The sequence below is a fragment of the Thunnus albacares genome, chromosome 14, assembly GCF_914725855.1.
Source record: "Thunnus albacares chromosome 14, fThuAlb1.1, whole genome shotgun sequence".
Classification (NCBI taxonomy): Eukaryota; Metazoa; Chordata; class Actinopteri; order Scombriformes; family Scombridae; genus Thunnus; species Thunnus albacares.
The window spans coordinates 11,884,766-11,905,485 of NC_058119.1; the positions used below are offsets into that span (position 1 = coordinate 11,884,766).

Consider the following 20,720-nt stretch of genomic DNA (forward strand, 5'->3'; position numbering starts at 1 on the left):
CACCCATCAGCAGAGAACAACAACGGATGTTTGGTAAAAAGGCTACATCCTGAATTAAGATTAAAGGTGACCTATTGTGCTTTTTGTGGTTTTCTGTTATTTATATACTGTTATGATGTCGGGTATCAATGTTAAACATGGTCAAAATTCCAAAAAGTGAGGTTATTGTATGTAGAAATGCTCCTTGCACGTCAAAAACCAGGGGTTCAACCTGCTCTGAAATCTTCATTTGTAAATGTTTTTTTTACCTCTCTTCCTACCCTCCTACCTCATTACGTATGCCCTTAAATGACTGTCCATTCCGTAGCCTTGGTTGCAGGGTTGCTGCTAAGGTTTTGTGAAATCCTACTACTATAGTTTGTTAAATGGGTTGTTTACGTAGCTTCCTGAGCAGACAGAAGTCAGCTGTGATGCTGCTTCACAGTCATTAACCAATCAGAACAGAGTGGACTCATCGGGAGGGGGCCTTAAAGAGACAGGAGCTAAAACTGCCTGTTTCAGGCAGAGGCTGAACTGCAGGAGAGGCTGAACTACTCTTGAGGAGTCCCAGAATTAAAATATAGAGCTGGAAAAGAGCATAATTGGTCCCCTTTAACATTTTAATGTGATTCAGAATATTTAATACCTCTGTATTAAAAAGGATTTATTTTTTAAACATTTATTTAACAAACATCTCTGCAATACAATTCACAGGGAATCGGTAATGTTTTAAATGTTTATTTCTCAAACACATCTGTAGTAAAATCATGAACCTATTAACATTTTGAGAATTAGCTTTTTTGAGCAGTCTTATCAGGGAAGTGAGAAGCAAGATTGGTGAAATAAAAGGAGAATTCTTTTGGCCATGACTTTTTAAATGTTAATGACCTCGTTATGGTCAATTGGGGTGTCCCTCTCAATGGACAACAGAAGAAGATCTGAGAGCCTTCGTTCTCCACATTGGTTTCTAAGCTGGGTCTTGATCTGCTTCAATTTGGAGAATGAACGCTCAACTGATGCAGTAATCACTGGCAATGTAACATTTCTTTTGAGGAGTTTTGTGAGATTTGGACAGACTGTGTCCATATCATTCTCATAAAGGCACATACTGTAAGCATACATTGGACATTGCTGATAGGGAGAGCATAGGAAGAGTGGAACACCTTAAGTTCAGTGACAATACTGTCTTCCTCCATGCTATAGAATTGGCAAACATCCTTGAAAGATTGGGCAGCTCTGTCATTTGTCATGCCTTTCCAGTTCCTTGGGGTGGTAAAGGCACTGGCATACAGCACTAGAACTGCACTAGTAAGGTATTTTTACCCCCACCAAGGAAGTTGTTTTCACTCCTCTCCATTTGTTTGTCTGTTAGCAGGGTTACTCAAAGGGTTATCTTCCAGATTTCATGACAGGATACATTTTAAAAACTTTTTAACAGGTCTAGGCAGAGGTTTAAGTTATACTGGCCATCCCTCTAATTGCTAATGGCTAATGCAAGCATACTTTATCTCTCTCATCTCATCCCTTGCTGTCTCTAGTTGCATTTTGCAGATCCCTTTATATTGTCTTCAATTTCCTGTCTCTTCTTGGCATTCTGTAATCATAGAGTAACCCAATGCTAATCTCTCTCTCTACAATGCAAGTTAGTTCAAACTAAAGAGTTGTAAACAAAATGTGAATAAAGAATACTCTAATGATTTCCTTAAAGATTTTACTACATCACAAGGTTGATTTCCAGTTTGTACCAAATATTTAGTAAAGACAAGTATGTATCTAGCTAGCTAACTACTATCCATCTAGCATATTGTTTAGCATGTTTTAGAGCTTTGGACAAGCCTAAATATAAAACTAACACAGAAAATACAGTTTACATACATTAGTAATGCATTCTTAATAAATATTTAATCCATACATACAATTGTGAAAGAACCTTGCTATGTGACCTATCTCAGTTGTCATAGGATCAAGGTTACAGCTTAGACTTCACTGACCCAGACAATCTAAGGGGGGTGTGACTGAGCAAACTTGGAGCAGTACTGTACCAAAATCAACTGAATGTAATAATATAAGCTACAACAACTACTACATGTTTTCAAGGGTATTTTATTTTCTTCATGGTCAGCCAGGGATACATTAATATATACCATAACAGCCAGTAACTACATCATAAGGGCATCTTATAGGGCAAAGCATCTCATGCTCTTCACTGGAAGGGCACTTCACTCACAGGGGGTTCTTTACAGGGCACTATCACACTTTCTTCCACTGAGAGGGCACCCATGAGGGCACTTAATTCCACATTGTCACATATAGAGGCCCTCTATAGGACATTTCATTTTTACCCATAACTAGACAGTCACTACAGAACTTTGGTATGTTTTCTCCTTTGTGCAGACACCTTAGAGAGTACTTTATCATAACGTGGGGGCACTTTAGAGGGCTCTTTCACTGTATTTTTTTGTCCTTTGGGGCACCCCCCGGGCACAAGGTCCGCCAGTGTTTTATCCTTTGTGTGGGCACCTTAGAGGGCACTTTATCATACTGTGGGGGCATCTCAGAGCAATGGTTCGAAAAATGGGGTCCTTTAGGGGGTTCCAGGTGGTCCCCAGCAAAAAGGGGAATCATTTATTTTACTATAATTCCATCCATAGTAACACAGTAAGTAACACAACGAATGAATGTATGACTATTTTGGTTTCATACATTTTCTGCAATAAAGCAACCAAGAGCAAAAATCTTATCAGACGGGGGACGCTGGGACAAAATCTTATCAAATGGGGGTCTGTGATCTAATTTGCATCAGTTTAGGGGTCCTTGATGTGAAAACGTTTGAGAACCACTTGCTTAGAGGGCATTTTATCATACTGCCCCCCCCCCCCCTCCCCGTTTAACTGAAAATGTATGTGCATTCATGTTGTGCATCCATAATGGACTATTTCATTGATTATTCAGAAAACTTTTCTCTCTCTCTCTCTCTCTCTCTCTCTCTCTCTCTCTCTCTCTCTCTCTCTCTCTCTCTCTCTCTCTCTCTCTCTCTCTCTCTCTCTCTCTCTCTCTCTCTCTCTCTCTTTCCTCACAGTGTTATGCTTATTTGGTGGACTGGTCAGTTAGGAGGTGCAAAGTATCACTCAAACAAGGGCATGTTGTATGATATATAAAATGTATTATCAGTGTAATTAAATGAAAATATGTGATATATTAAATAATGCTCAGTTTCATGAATTCTTAAGCCAACTGACACTTCCTAATGAAAGCAGTTCAATTCCATTTTAAATAGCCTCAAACTGAAGCAGTTTATCATGCCAGCATTGCTTTCAAAAAGTAGGTCAGCTACAATTAAGTTTCATTGTGGAAAAGCTGAAACCCTCATTGCTAAAAGTTATGTTGGAATATTTGGGCACCCCTTTAAAGATGCTGCAGAGATGTTTGCAGGTTGACAGCTGAAAGTAACAGCTTGAAAATGTGTGTCATTTTTAAGCTTTAATTTGTAATTTATTACTGACAAATAATACATTAAAAGACAGGCTCCTGCTCACTGCCTACTAATTTATTGACAATGTTTCAATTGGGGATCTCCTTTTATATTACTGTAGCTATGAGTGGGTATTATAGCCTATTGCAAGATCAGATATTTTGGTAGAAAACAAATGAAATACAATATCAACATTTTTGTGACTTGTTAGATACCTTAATTCATATTTTCTCATTATGTTGATAACCAATGTAATCCAGGCAGTATTACATTTCTTTGAAAATGTATTTGCTGTTGGAAAGTATATAAATAAATATAATTTCTGTGAGACAGGGTTGCTACCTGTTGCTATCTGTACTTTTTGTGCATTCCAGTAAATGATTTAAGAAAAGTAACATCTCTACATGGACTCCTCTGACAAAAACACACACACAACTCTACTGTATGAGTCATGACTCTAATAGAATAGGAGCTCTTGTTTTATTTCCCCTTTTTGTGCAGTGTTATTAATTATTAAAGGGGTATAATAAAAACACTTGCAATAACGAAAAAGACCAGAAGCTGCTGAGTCCATTGTCAGCGATTAGACAGTTGTAGATTTGAAAAATAGTAGCAGGAAGGCTGCTCTACAATCCCCTGTCGCAGAGGCGTTGTAAGGGGAAATGTAAGAGCCTCACAGCAAAGGTCAGAGCTACCAGAGGATTGATTTGTTGTTAAATTACAATTTGGAACAAATCAAGAGTAATGAGTATAAGTGAGGGCCCATCTCTTAGCACCACAGCCTAAACCTAATGCATCTATCTACCAGACGAGTGTTAGTGGGATTACACAACTCACCATCTCCCTCATTATCCTCCTCAAGCAACAGTAAGAGTGGAGAGAGAGGAAACGGGCAGAGTGGCCAGCCACGCTGATGGAAATGGATAGCTCCCACAGCTGTAGCTATAGTGCACAATCTCTACTCTCACCAGCTGAGTCCGTCAACAGTTGCACATGTATAACATTAGAGCAATACAATCTTCATATCACCTTTTCGTGAGATCACCCTGTTGAGATTCAATTCTTCAAAATAGGATAGTGTCCAATAACACCAGTAGAGTTGCACATTCTTGCAGACTGAAAACTAGTGTAAAATAATTTAATCGAAATATATTTTTTAATCTTGCTAATTAAATCTACTCTAACAGTGTTAGTGATTTAATTAATCATATTATGAAGCTACTTCAAGGTTCTCTGGACAGATGGTGTAAAGACAATAGTCCAATCCAGATATTTCCAGAGAGACAGACCAAAGAGAGTGGATTTTAGAGAGCAGATGTGCTGAAGACCTCACCATTCGTTCACATCTTGTGGGTTGGAATGATCCAACAGGATAATCAGAGCAGCTTATAAAGTAGTTCTAATAACCTTAATCCCAGGATTGACAATATCTAGGATAGTATTACAGATGTGGAGTAAATCTGCAGTAGCTTTTTAACACTTGAGTATTAGACCTGGCAGAGGAATTAAGAAATCAATGTAAAATGCAAGTTTTTAAGTATGGACTCTGCTTATTTGTAAGATATTCTGATAGATCTCACAGCTTCATGTTAAAGCTGTATGTGCCAATGTTCAGCCAAGCACCTTTTTCTAACTAAATGTGCTTAGCAGTTGCTTAAGGAAACTGTATTTGCGGCTCCCACGGTTGATGTGTGACAAATCCCTATCTGAAGAGCGGCTCTTCTGGTAAAGTTTAAAAAAAAAAACTATTAATAAAGCACACCGAGCATAAAATACAGCTAAGCTCTGAGTACTGTTAACATAAAGCTACATCCCTTTCTATTATAAATGACAAAAAGACAGAACTGTAAAAAGAGGTCCCTGGTGAAAATGCAACCAATGATTTACACCAGACAAATCTTCTTTGACTGCAGCACTGTTTTTAATCATTATTTCAATTTAGTTGAATTGTATAACTGATTTTAAAATGTTCAGGTGGGGTAAAGATATATCGTAAGATTTTCCTATTTGTAGATGAGCAGCAGGTAAGAAATCCCTCGAAATGTGACACATAACCCAGACTACACTTTAGTCAAGTCACGTTTATTTGTACAATCCTTACTCACTGTTAATGTCACAAAGGGCTTCAAAGTCATGAAAACTATTCATAAAGACTGATTTGTCTTTGCTTTATCATTAGCATGACAGCTTTCAAATTATGACAGTGCACTTTCGACTTGTTTTTAGTGTTTCAGACTACTTTCATGAAGGATGACACCCAACCAGCAGCATCAAAGGCAACTTAAGTTCAAAGTGAAAATATCTACAGCCTGGAATTTAAAGAGGCAAATTTTCACCTCTAAACAGCTTTATCCTATGTCTGTTCGACTTTCAGATTGTATACCCTGCAAAAAGTCATTTATTCATTTATAATATTCTTCCATTTAAAGCTTTGGTCTGAATAAGGAATTCTGACAGATGTGTTCTAATTTCATTCTGCATACATGACATATTCATGGCAGTGGTTGAGAGATAATCAATTAATTATGCATCTTCTGATATACTGTAGGTTCCATATGCAAGCTTAGTTTGCTTCAGTAAGAAACATACTGTATTAGCCCAGTTTACTGGGAGCATGTGTTTATGTGTTTATGTTGGGTGGCTGGTTAGAGCCTAACTTGCTAAAAGTGGCATAAATCTAACCACACCTTAACCACAGCATTATCACATCGTAAAAAACATAATTATTTTAACAGTGATTTGACAAATGATGTTGTCCTGCTGATTACTGCTGATAGAGGCGCCTGATTAGAAAACACTCCTATGGGTTTTTCTGGAGTGCACGGTCAAACGACCTGCGTCGTCATTTAATTTGGAGAACTTGTTGGTTTATTTCTGCTGTGGGATGAATCCCGTTAAAGGAGGAGTTTGGTGTCAAAGAATTTCACAAACACCCTTTGACAGTCGGGAGCAGTTGTATTTAAACAAGGCAGAAATCCTCCGGGAAAATCCCTCTAATCTTTTGATCCCAATATCTGTCTTTGGACTCAGAGACAGCAGCATACTATTAATCTGCTTTTGTCTGAGTGAAGCTGCAGGAGGCTTCTAGACAGAATGACACTTTCAGAGATACAGTTAGGTCACATGGTTTGAGCTCATACAATGACAGACATGCCTGAAAGGGAGACACTTGTACAAATCTTCCTATATTTTTCAGAGCAGTTCAGTTCATATATGTGAGCATGAGGAACTCTGCTGAATACTTAATAATATATAAATAATATGTTATTCACATGGAGCCATCCATATAATTCAGCTAAAATGTATAGTGCTGATTTTGAGATGTCATACATAAGAAACTTATTGAATTCAATAAACTTCCGTAGCTATTTAATTCATTTTCTATATGTGTTGACAGAGTGTGGGAGCATTTTTGTTACCTTATTAGGAGTTGATTGAAATTCAAAAACTTAACTGATTTAAATTTCTTAATAAATCCAGCGCTCATTAAATACCTAACTTTACCAGTGCCAGAAAACAGAATATTAAAATCAGACATATTTTTCACTAAAATTAGCTTTGGAACTCAGTGATCTATGTTTTTAATTAATTAAATACACATTCTTGTACCTTTAACTAATTTTGAGTCAGATTTCTTTTTCAGTACAGTTGCAGTTGCTTAACCATTCAATATAACCCTACCTACTTTTTCACTCTACTGTTGCTCTCACTGTGTGAAGTAGAAATGTCCTTGGGGACACAATTTGGAACGAAATGTGCAGGTCTTGAGGCATAAAGCCAGAGCCTCAACCAAACTGAAATTTCGTCTATAATTGATCTGCTTTTCCATACAGAAACAAATACACAGCTCAGATGCTGCACAGTATTACAGTGCCTCACTAAATGTCCTGCACAGCTTCAGCTGTCGAAGCCACTACAGTCCTGCAGTAGTCAGGATTGCCAAATTATATTAAGGCTGCACTTAAATCAATATTTTATAACAATAATGCATGAAATGATTACATGTACTTTAAAGTTGTTCCTTGTAGTGACAAATTATCACTTGACCAGCAGATGTTTTCAGCAAAAGAAAAAAAGATAGCTGGTGAACATAGTCAAGCCTTTAGCTGCTAAAGAGCCAGATTTTTCCCTCAGTGGTTGGTTGAGTCAAAACAGAGCTAAAATGAGTCAGTATTGAAAGAAACATGACTCCAAAGCATGCGAATGTTGCTCCATGTCTGCTGGATGTGTAAAATGCAACCATTAGCTAACACCTTCACCTTAGCTTTATGTATCACCTCATAAAGCAATACAATGTCATTGCTGTGTTTACAACCTCTTCCATTGCTCCCAACTGCCCAAAACATCTATTATTGCTGCTTAACATCTAGGAGGAAAAAATAGCTTCATCAGCTCAGTCAGGCTAAGCAAAGTAGAAAAAACATAATATACAGTCCTACATACTGTATTACACTAGTGCTGCAGAAACAGCCAGAAATTTTACCAATTCACTGGACAAGAAGTGCACTTTATGACTGATGAAAATGTAGGCTGTAGGCTACTGTGAAAAAAAAACTCCTCAATCAAGTCCCAGTGTTCAATTTGCAAGTGTTTCACCCTTCCTCCTCTATATACCAAGCGCTGTCATGGTTGTGACAGATGATATTAAACATCACCTCTGTCAAAGTCATCACGTTTCAAATTATAGTTGACAGTCAGTCAAAGGACCGCTGTCATGACATATAACATATAGTACGTTAAACATAAGGAAAAATGAATGTAATCACTTAATGGCCACGTGTTAAATTCATAAGCAGCAGTCTGTGATTCAACTCCTCCACTAAGAAACAGTGACTGTACCAGTTCTAATCAGACACCCTGTTGGTTAGTTAAACTTCCAGGATAAGCATAGATTGTTGAAATAGTTATGTTATGATATATTCTAATAACCTTGAGATATTTTCAGTAGCAGTTCTCAAATATGTGACACTGTAAAATCAGGTTCAAACTATTAGCGGTGAGAAGAGATTCTGGAGAGGTTCCTCAATGTGTAAATTATCTCTCAGTCATAACTGGAAACCTTAAATACCAATAATAAGAAATCAAATTGTCTGTGGAAAAAAACATCAGCAAAGACCATGACATGGAAAAAAATGTATTGAGCATATAACTATGTGTTTTCTGCATGTATTGTACATTCCTTCATATAGCAGCAAGGAAATATTTTGCAATGATGTTCAGTGAATTAAAAAACTCTGAACAAGATAATGATTATGATACAAATGTGAAAATAGGTGTGACATAATTTCACTTACTGTATGCTATAGTCATTCTTGTCATCATGCATTAGCAGCTTAATCAAGTGGCTTAAATTATCTGACTGTGGGTAGCTCAGGGTCTGAAAAGTGAAGCCAATGTCGAAGTGCTTTAAACCTGCATTCTCTCTAATGGCCATCAGGAGGCGACTCTACTGGCTCCAAAAAGAAGTCTGATTGTTTGGAAGTCTATGAAAAAATGACCTTACTTCTCATTTGATTTATTATCTCAGTAAAGGTTCCTAATGAGTTTATGGTTTCAATCGCTAGTTTCATGTCTTCTTCAATACAGCATGACGTTCCTTTTGTAAATTATGGTCCCATTTAATTTAAATTTGAAAAGTAGGGTATGGTTTGGGGTGTGGCGATGTTGTGATTGAGACGTCGCTACTATGGCGACAACATTGGTTAGGTAATGTAACCATGCTGTAACCCTAGATTCACAGAGTATAGGTGAAGCCCTCTAAGAGCTGTCACTATTTCAATGTGTTTTCAGTTCAAGTTAATTGTAACATTTTGGTCACCTAAAAAAGTCTTGTTCAGCGTTTGATTCAACTAGAAGACCCTCTACGGAGTCAGATGTTCAGTTTTTCTGGTAAGTACATTTTGTTTTAATGGTTTTAAGCCTGTTTTTGGCTAGAGCTGCATGATTGAATTGTTTTATCCCCATTCGACTTAGCCGGAGGGCTAAACTGGAAGTTAGTTGGAAGTCTGTAGTGAGCATGCTCCACAGGCACATGTGGCCCATAGAGCGTGTGCAGTATGTTTTCATTTGATGTAATTTGATGTGAACTTTCATAGGAATGAACGGGGCCCCACCTCTAGTGCTGTATCCTGTTCTCTTTATACATCCAGATTCAAAACGGGTGTTCACAAACCAATAGGTGACGTCACAGTGGCTACGTCCATTATTTTTTTCACAGTCCATGGCTACGAAGAATGACGTCAGTTTCAGGGATTTCTAACTAAATCTGTTCAAGGAACCAGAAGCTATGCTCAACTAAAATCATAAAAAATAAAGTAAAATGCAATCACATTTATTTACTGTATTCCAATCAATGTGAGTTATCCTGTGAATTGCATAATGCACAAAATGACAAAATGCTGTACAGTTTCAGTTGAGGACTGCCCTACTTTTTTTACTTGGACTGATTTATGTTTAGCTAATGTACAATGAAATAAACAACATCATTCCATTTATCAGGATAAAATATGGAGCTATGCAATGCATCTATGTTATTTCTCTAATGAGAAACAAGAGGACAGATTCTGGGAACTTACTGGCCATAGAACAGTGCATTTAAATAATTGTTTTAACCGATCAAAGGGATTTATGTGTGTGTGTGTGTACGTGTGTGTGTGTGTGTGTGTGTGTGTGTGTGTGTGTTTGTGTGTGCATGGTCATGCAATGTGCAAGCTTGTGGTTGGGCAGGGGAGAGTTGACAGGTCTGGTGGCAAAGCCTGTAATCCTTTCATCTGATCAAAGTAATACAACAGCTTTTAAATTATTTAATGGAAAGGTACATTTTAAACTTCAATGTACTTTAGGGTTGAATCATTGTATGGGCATTAGGTAAACCAACAGAGGGTCTGTCTGCTGCACTAACACACAGTATGTGTTATTTGCCAAGCTAGATTTCTAGTTTTTACAGTTAAATTTGGTTTCTACTGTTGAATACATATTTCTGAATGAGAGAGATTTGACCCTTTATTTAGGAATATCCTGGCTAGCACACTAGTTTTAATTGCTGTGTTAAATGAATGTTTTGATTTTTCATGCACAGACATTTGTTGTTGTTGTTGTTCGTCTCCTCTCTCTGTTCAGCTCACAAAGGTGAGAAAACAAGCAGCAATACCACATTACCTTGGGGTGGGAAAAAAAAATCTATGTACTTGCTAGAATGCTGAATTAGCAGCAAAGCTACTATTTGGTGGATGCTTTCATCCAAAGTGACTCGAGGTACCATGAGTTCATACAATTTCAGCATGGATGACTCCAGTGGGAATTGAATCTGGCTTTGCAATGTTGGTGCCGCACTGAAATGAGCTATAAAGAGCTACCAGTCTTTCTTCATTGCAGGAAGTGTTACCAAGTTTTATATGATCTGTTGCCAAATACACTGTCGCTGCTGACAAAAACGTACAATAGAGCTGATGAAAACAGTTCCGCGTGGACTAACTAATGACGTATGTCAAGAAATATTATCGTAAACTCAGAGCTGTTGCTTTTTTTTGCTGTTTAGACTTGGGAGGCATGGGGAAACAGGTTGAGGTTTTTTTTCCTTTTTTACAGGCACACGAGCAGAAAGGATATAATTTTCCAAGGCCAAACATTCACGTTTTTGTATTTGAACGAGTCTTCTTCAATTCTTTATTCATATAAGTATGTTTTGGCAAATTTAGGTGTTTTTCACCTCTTTTGTGAATTTCTAGCTCTGCACTCTTGCTCAGTTTAAAGCTGCACTAATCTATTATATTGAAAATTGATAAGATGACTACAAATAATATAAGAGGGGTTGCTCATTGTTATGAACACAGCAATGTATCATCCAACTACAGTTCAGCTCTAGGTTCAGTTCAGGAGCATTTTGGCATCTTTCAGCTCATTGTTTTGGTTGTATGGTCTGCAACTTTAATGTCTTGTTTCACTGATCAACTCACTGTACCCACACACTACCTGCCCATACATATGAATACATACACACGTTAATAGTCAGAACAGGAGCAAGACTGCAAAACTTTTTCAATCCCACATTGTGCTTTGCGTCTGTGTGGGGTGATGACAGAAGACAGCTCTCTTGATATACTGCCTGTTTGTCTTTGAGGTTTCTGTTGTGTAATCTTGTGGATATAATGACTTCCATTACATCCAGACAGTTTTACCATTAGGTACTTAGTAACCTGTAGTTTCTCTTATGTAGTTTGACATTGTAATTCAGGCAAGATATATATATATATATATATATATATATATATATATATAATAAGCAAGCAGATGGACAACTATGAATATAGATCTTCACGTTGAGTCTCAGATGCTGCTCTCTTTGCGGGTGCTCTGTCACCCACCATCTTGAAACTCCCAGAATGAGTTCTCCATTCAGGACAACTCCTAAATTTGGAAAAAGTGACTCCTTCTCCTCCTGTCACTGTCACTGCAGCAGAATTAAAATTAGGATGAACAGTGTAGTATTTAGGGTTTCAAATCTAATCTTTTTATAATATAATTTATTTACTTGAACAGGAGAAGGCATGTACCTGTCACAAAGTTGACCTCATCAAACTTCAAGTCACTAAGCTAGTCCATGAGAGAATCTCCTCCCCTATATGAGCACATAATAACACACTACAAGGAAAGTGATTAGACCATAATTTAAGCATTACTATTAAGCTACATGGTTATAATGGATCTCTATCACCAGTGCCATGGTATATTCATTACACTGACCTCTTTAAACAATAAATGTTCACCCTTCATGCAGTACAAGGATGATATCTTTTACATCACTCATCGTAAAGATGTAATAATATAACTAATTAGTTCTTTCATGGCCATAAAACTATTAACATCAGCGGCTACCCTGGTGTGAACATTTTGATCTCTTCCTGTGATTTCTTGACTAATGAGACATACTCACACACAAGAAATACAAAAGACATATGAAAGCACAGACCACCGTTTTCAAAGCATTATTTCATTTATAACCACCCATGAACATAACCCTGACACTGAAATATCTAACTTTAAAATAATGTTATGGTGTTATATATACTACTGTAGTGTTAAGGGGACTGTTAGTTGTAAGTTTATTTTTTTATTCACTAAAACTATTTTTGTTTCATTAAAATGTGACTCAATTGTCATCGGAGTTCACAGTTTATGTAATTAATGTCTGTATCATAACTTATTGAATTTGTGTGTTCTATTCTTGAGTGACAGTAGCATCAATTTAATCATAACTGACTGAACTAATTTACTTTGCCATTAATTACAATCTAATAACCTTATACTCTAAAAAACTATAACCAACTAATTTCAGACAAATAACATTAAAGTAGAAATAGACAACTTTTTGGCTTTAACTTATCATTATGAAGGAAATGTTGACTGCACAGTGTAACGGCTATAGAATAATGACACCATCGGTGTTTAGATTGGTTTCCTGTAAGCCTCGGGTACGATCTCCCGGGAAAATGAAGGCTCGATTTACGGCACAAAGGAAGTGTGTCACTCATTGCGCAACCAAAAGAGGAAGAGGATAGCGCTTTTATTTCCCCGGTTGATATTCGTAGCTACTGTGTATCTCATAATAATTTGATAGGTGGCCAACCTCAGGCAAATCTGATGACACATTACTTATATCTGCCTATGCTACATTTTAGTTGCATTGAGCATACTACCTGAATAAACTTGTCTTTTGATTTCTAGAGGGCTTTCTTCCTGTTAGCTCCCCACTAGAAATCAGTTAGCTAAGCTAGCAGCCTTACAGCCATAAAATAGTGCATCAGTATCTAGTCAGGCTGGCTGTCAGGCTCATCTGCTTGTTCATATAAAAAAATCAACCACCAACCAAGTTCACTTTTCTCAACACATACTAAAGAATTTCTATCTGCTTTCATGTCTCCATTATAGACTAAAAGAATGAATAAACACAGGCTTTTTCTCTTAATGTTTTCCGCTAACGTTACTCCCCCCTCCACTCCAACGCCAACCTCTGCTGTAGTTACTTGTTTGTGCAAAGTAATAATGTTACTCAAACTGTGTTATCACTATGCAATGCACATCATTATAATAGCTTTTGCCTGTTCACACTTTAAGTTGACCTTTGGAAAAGAGTTTGTAGTAAAAGACAGAACACTGAGTCATACTTAATAATCATAGCTATGCACATGACAATGAATGTTCTTAATGCCCAGAATCTTTGTTACAGCTGTAATTTTCTCAACAATAGATATGGTTTTTATCTATTAAATGTTCGGTCAAAAACAATAAGGTGTAATCTTACAGATAATATCTTGTTGCATCATCATCAAATAATTTCTTGTATTTGTATAAAACCATCAGAAATTCATGGCATTAATTTCCAAACTACAAAGGCTACTACAACTTCCCTGAGATGAACCTTTCATCAGTGGGCTACATTTTGCTTATCAGAAAAAAGAATAAGATGGCTGCCTTAAGAGAAGTCAACATGACTTGTGATTAACAAGGTTCAAAACATCTAAGAGTCTTTTGTCACAACAGAAGTTGTGACAATTTTCTTGTATGAATTTCTGCTCCTCTAAACTGAGACCTGCATAACCTTTACTACACCGTAATGCAATCTAGCAATCAATCTAGCAGCAAAAAATAGTCAAAGGGTAATCAACAAATCTTATCTGTCTTTTCTTTATCAAACGATAAGTGCCCACTGAAACTGATGTCTCACTGTGAGCCAAATGGCAACACTTTTAAGATCAGTGTCCAATGATGAGAAAGGTTTGCTACAGTTGTTTTGTCTAATTAACCTTTAACATAAAAAAATCATTCATATACACTGAAATGTTAGTAATACCTGCAATATTTATTTATTTAACAGTGTCAATAGTGTAATTAATAAAAATAATATTACAATATTTTGATTAGAGAAAGAAGACAGTTTGCACTTAAAAGAGTGAAAAAGAGAATGATAATACTATCTGAGTGGCTTGTGCAAGTACTGTATATTCTACTGATCTAGGCTTATTTTGGGTGCTACCCTGTGGCAATGAAGTTTTCCATCTTTAAACTGATATGCAGTAGTTTAAAAAATGAAAGATTTATTTCCGTCCAGTGCTTAAAGCCTGTTAATGAACTACAGCAACAATAATTCAATGTGTCAGTCAGTGCACATTGTCTATGTTCACCCTTGTTGTGTTAACACTGCCAACAAAACATAAATACAGCAGAAAATGAAACGTAGCCTATACAGTGTGCAGACGACATTTTAATTAGTGGTGTTTCATATTTCCTCGATAACTAATGGCAATCAGATGGGAATATCTGATGCTGCAGTAGTAAGTTATCCAAAGCTGGCCTAATGAGTTTATTGTTAATAAAATATTCATGTGCTTGAATAAAGATACAGTACATATGCATATGAAATGAAATGTAAATAATTACATATGGCCAAGACTAGCCTACATGTTAAATAAGCCCTTAAATCCATCAGTATTTTTGAGAAACTTGAAGAATAAATTAAAACAACACACATACACTCACACACCTCCCCCATCGACACTCGGCCTGACCAACAAACCCACTCCTCCCCACCACAGCAGTAAACTGCCAACCTGTGGGAAGCACTACACTGAATACCCTGAATACTGATACATTTCCATTACGAGCAACGCCAAGGATGATATCCAAAAGAGATCCTGATATTATCATCACAATACTGGTCCAGCACAGAGTAATATTATTCTTTCTACCTCACAAGAACCCCATGTTCTCTTTGTGCATTGATTAGCCTGGTCTCTAGCCCTTTTATTCTCCTGCAGTAAATAGATGATATATATATATGTATATATATATATATATATATATATATATTTTAAATCTGTCAGGATTATTAAATCAATTAGGCACACCGTTTTTAAAGAAGCCATGGCTTTGTCATGCTTTAGTTGACATTCATGATCTGAAACTAAAAGTTCTCAAAGTCCAGATTACTTTTTTCCCTAGAAAATGATGTGATACAATAATAATAGATCATATTTCTGTGTGATTTTCTCTAAGTACCTGCTTAATGGCTTATCAATGTACATCAGTGTATTATGGTTATTACAACACTGCTGGAAACTGGAAACTGTCACAAAAATCTCAGAGTTGTTGCCATTTAAAACTGTTTTATTTATGCTTCTGATTATACTTATGAAGTCATTGATATAATCCATGTTTACTCCATCTGTTTTGTAGATGATTACTCCTGTTCTTACATTTGAGGTAAGCCATTGGAGATGATATTTCATAGGTCAACCAATCCCCGTGGACCTGTTTGATAGGACTGGAAGACACCTTTGGGGATGTAGAACACCTGCATGTTTTGCTAATGAGGCCTTGCAGGAGATTCGCTCATTACAAACAACTGTACTGAAGATCAATGGCTCACATCACAGATCTAAAACAAACATATAGCTTTAGCCAAATAGAGGAAGGGAATGCAATACTTTAGGAATGATGATGACAATATTTACCATAGGGTATTTGTATACATAAAAAATATCATTAAAAAAAATATATCAGTGCACGTTGCGGCTGACTGAAAAGGCTACAGAGGACGTGTTGTAGCGACTGTATGGTTTAAACTTAATCCAGATGTCTTACCTTCACTGCAGTCCTTTCCTTGGAACCCCGTCTGAGAGCAGTCACATGTTGGTTCATTGTTAATTAAACTGCAGACTCCTCCATTTAAGCATATGTTGGCTGTACCGCAGAGGTCCTTCAAGACCCCTTCACTGTTGATCATTACAGACTCCGTGTTATTGACCTTTACATCTGTTATCCATCCAGTAAAAGGCAGCTGATCCTTGATTGCAGCTGATGTCAGTCGTAACGCCACAGACCGTAATTCCGGTGGTATTCCACCAACAAACAAATGGCTGAAAACAGTCATATCCCGTCTTTTTGACTTCACCTCAACCCATTTTATCTCATTGTCCACCATTAGGGTCGTGTTCTTAAAGTTTCTCCTTATTGTAACTGCGTGCCATTGGCTGTCGTTGACCGCCGTGTCAGACAGGACGGTTGCAGGCTCGGCACAGAAAATCGAGAAACGAAGGCTGAGTTTACCGTTCAGTATGAGAAGTTCTAAAAAGTCACAAAATCCCTCATCGTCAAAGTAAACTAGCAGCCCATGGGAACTCTTTGTTTTCATATTAAAACTCATTTCACTTTCACAACATGCATTCCACACTGGAAATCTTGCCCACTGTCCCTCAGCACCTGTAAATTCTAGACAAGTGCCTATTTCTACATAGCAACAAATGAGCAGCCCAACCCATATGATATGGGCACCATATGGCTTTTGTAAAACCATCGTGGGATCAGAAATTCTGTGCAGGTGGATAGGTACTTATAGGGCTGAATTTATTTATAAGAACCTTTGCTTAAGCAAGAAGTATGCTGGGTTGACTCTGAGAGAGTAGACTTGCATATAACTGACTGTCTACATGGGTATACAGGTGTGAACTGATGCATTGTAAGACAAAAGGTTAAATGCTATAATATATTTGCATAGCAATAAACTTGGCCAACACTTATTTCCTGGAGCAAATACCATTATCTCAAGCTGTCCAGGCCACTGGCCAATCCTCTCACTGTTGGCACCAAAATAGTTTGAACTGTTTAAAGGTCCTCTCTGCCATGGCCATGTACAGCAAAGTGACAGGGATTCAAATATCCATTGGGCACACTCGGTCTAATTTATGTAATTATGGAACAGTCCCTTCTGGTGCCAGTTAGAGTGCGCACGGTTTCACTTGAGTTGAAATGGCAGCTTTAATCTTCATGTTCATGCCAGAATTCTTTGGCGGGTATCTGGAAGCCTTGCTCAGGGCTTTTCACCCTGCATCCTCTGTAGCAATGTGAAAAAATGCCATATGGAGCCACGTTGGCTGATAAGCTCAGCAAAAGAAGCAGTCTGTCTGTCAAGGCAGTCCTCAATCCCAACGCTCCCTGCAAAAGAAAAGCAAGTTTAACACAATATCTGCATTTTCACTGTATCCATTTCTAAATCCACTTTGGGCAAAGCCTCAATCAAATATCAGAGTTAATACTATGATTAAGGCAGAATAACAGCCAATCAGGCACTTGTATGCAGAGAGGCCTATTACAACAAACACAGGACATATAATTAGATTAATATCACCAGGGCTTTCCAGGAAGCAAACAGCAGCAGTGGACAATAAGCAAGGAATGCACGCATTAATGCATCTCAGTGGCCAAGTGTATCGGTTACATTGTCTTATCACATGCACTTCACCGAAGATTAAAACACGTCCACATCTGATACAAGATAAAACGATCAGTAAATTATGATTTGTGGTCTAGAGCTCACATCGCAGCCAGATGTTCACACATCTAAAAAAAATACCTGGAGGAAATTGTCACGCCAAAGTAAAAAGAAAAAACAACCGCCGATACAACTCTCATCATTTTCTTTAGGAATATTACTTCATCCACTCGTAACAACTTCTGCAACCATTAATGTTCATCATCAGCAGCATTCCGATATACAGTAATTACTGGCCTGCCCTCAATTGAAGACCTAACATGAGAAAAAGTGCGTCATTTGATTCACAATGGTTGGTTTGTGTAAGACGAGCCAGTCGGGCTGCCACTGAGTCTCAGAGACCCCCCCCCCCTCCCTCCCCCCCCCCAAAATGTGCTCTTCTTTATATTTCCCTCGTCACTATTTTCCACTTGGACTGTGAGACGAATTCCGCGTTTTCATATAAAACACCAAACGTGTTAAATGTTGAGACAGAAAGACGACAACCTGATGTCAAATCTCCGCAATTTAGTTTGCATTTCAAAGAAGAATGTAACCGCTGTACGGGCTGTAGATGGGCTTTACTTAGACACAGCACTTTAAACAGGCTGAAACATCTTCTCCATCAGCAGAAAAATGCAACTATTACTATTTAAATGCTCGTCATGATTCAACTAACACCAATCACCAAAATGTAGCGTTTCATCTAATTTGCCGAAACGGGACAACAGATTTTCGCCATCATCTCATCATTTATATGCCCCATACCTTAACATCTTACCCTGGATGACAGCTGGAACGGGCGCACTATAATTACAGTGTTATTTTATACCCATATCTGCGGCATTTTTTCAGTGTCCCACAACTATAAAAGAAAAACAAGATGATGCGTTATTATTACCTTTGCGTGTGATACACCTTTACTTCTACGGGACCCTAAATAGTTGTCACAAGCAAAAAAAAAAAAAAAAAAAAAAAAAAAAAAAAAAAAAAAATGCGATTTCATGCAAATCACCGCGGGCTGAGCGCCTGTAAACCACGACAAGTCCACATTTGTTGGTTTGTTTTTGAGAGCCTGTACCTCAAATCCACTCCGGCGAAACCTTCACATCAAGATATGCTTTCAAGTGAATCACAGCATCAGAAACAGAGAGAGAGAGAGAGAGAGAGAGAGAGAGAGAGAGAGAGAGAGAGAGAGAGAGAGAGAGAGAGAGACGTCCACTTTCACTCTAACTCCTCTTAAAACCTTACAGGATTAGTGGTATGAAAAATTTACCTTAAATATCCGTTTACCAAGTTTGTTCCCCGATTTAAAAAAAAACAAACAAAACACAACACAAAACACAACTAAAGAAATGAAACCGCCGGATGGAGAAGGTGTGAGGTGCGGAGCGAAAATCCAGTTATCTTTGTGGAAGAGAAGGTGCAATCTGGTTTCCCTGTTGAGCTTATCCAGCGACTGTCAGGAGCCACAGACAGAGCGTATCACGTGCCTCTCTGTGATGTCTACAGGGGAGGGGCTGAATGCAGTACCTTGGACAGCGCCTCTGCCTCTCCATAAGCGTCCATCCATGCACATTTATGACAGAGGCAACTTTGGAGATAAGGCTTGTAAAAACTGTAGCGATTGATTAATTGATTACTAAAGACACAAAACGCCAGGAAGCAGCCAGAGATGGTTTAGGTACACTTGGAGCACAGGGGGAGTGTGTCTTTCAAGCAAACTACAACAGCTTCTAGTCTTGCAAAAATATGTGTGTATCCAAAAAAAAAAAAAAAAAAAAAAAAAAAAAGAAAACATCCTACTAAGAATTCTTAGTTAAGAGGTTATTATGAGATCAAGCTGAATGATGAAATACTCAAGGGGTGTTTAATGCCCTTTTCTCAAGTAGTACTTTATTTTATGACATATTTATGGTACATGGTATATTTATTACCTTCTTCGGCTTGTCTCTATGGAGGTTAATAATGTATTTCACACTCTATGTATAATAAAGGAGGAAATAAGCTTATAGCTCATGCTGCAGCTATAGTACATGTGTGTAGTCTGAAGATGACCAGAGTTAACTAAGCATTTGTTTTACAGATTTCTTGGATAAAGATTTTTTTTTTTCAGTTTTTTTTCTTTTCCTTTTTTGTTTGTTTGTTTTTATTTTGGATCGTTTTATAGCTTTTTCTTTTCATTTTTTTTTCTTTAATAAAAGAACAGTTGTATTAATCCACTACAGCAGAGTAGTCATAGTCATGGATGCTCTCAGCTGCTGTACTGTAAAAAGTGAAAACATTTGGACTGCTAGTTGTGTATAGTTCACATCCTGCCATCAATTATTCTAAGGGTGGAATAATTTAAAGACTAAGGCTAAAGGTATATGACGGCTGGTGACTGGAATATTGCTCTAGTAAACCTCAGGCTGGCGTGTAAGGGCATGTGAATGAGTTAAGTGAGCACACATCAAGGAGGTGTCCTTGAAGAAGGCTCTTAAAGCTTGAAGAACAAAATAACTGCTCAGTGGCTGGAAATACATAGGTAATAAAAGAGATCCACATATAGCACACTATCAGCTCTGTTTGGATAGTATAGGAAAGGTCATTCACTGAACACGCTGAGAATTGTATTCAAACGATGCCTCTTGAATAAGGTAAAAGAACAATACCACTTGCTAAAGTGTTAATGTTTGCAGCCTCAACAAGTATTGATGTCTCAATATCTTTATTTTGCTACAGTAGCCTTTTGTTTGTTTGGTTTTTCTTCAAGCTCCAGTCATTATAACTTACTGCAACATATTTTAGGGGTAAAAATGTCTACATGGGCTGCGTGATGAAAGCAGCACATAGCATGCAACCTGTGTAGTTGTGTGAAAGCCTTAAGCACTGCTGTTGCATTCTGGTTGGTTCCAGTTGAAGGAAGCACTCCAACATGCAGATCCCTGGTTGTTCACTGCACAACTGGAAAATATAATTTAA

The 20,720-nt window shown here is 37.5% G+C and overlaps 1 protein-coding gene across 6 annotated transcripts in view; it reads right to left on the reverse strand.

Annotated features, from left to right (window-relative positions):
- The window catches only part of LOC122996819 (neurexin-1a-like), a 269,296-nt gene extending 250,084 nt beyond the window's left edge, over positions 1-19,212 (reverse strand). For all 6 annotated transcript variants that reach the window (XM_044372532.1, XM_044372530.1, XM_044372527.1 and 3 more), the window contains exons 1-2: positions 19,033-19,212; positions 16,091-17,440 (exon numbers count right to left, since the gene is read on the reverse strand). In XM_044372532.1, coding sequence (XP_044228467.1) covers positions 16,091-16,802 — 712 coding nt within the window. In that variant the 5' untranslated portion in view covers positions 16,803-17,440; positions 19,033-19,212. The remainder of the gene's footprint in view (positions 1-16,090; positions 17,441-19,032) is intronic.
- Positions 19,213-20,720: the final 1,508 nt, after the last annotated feature.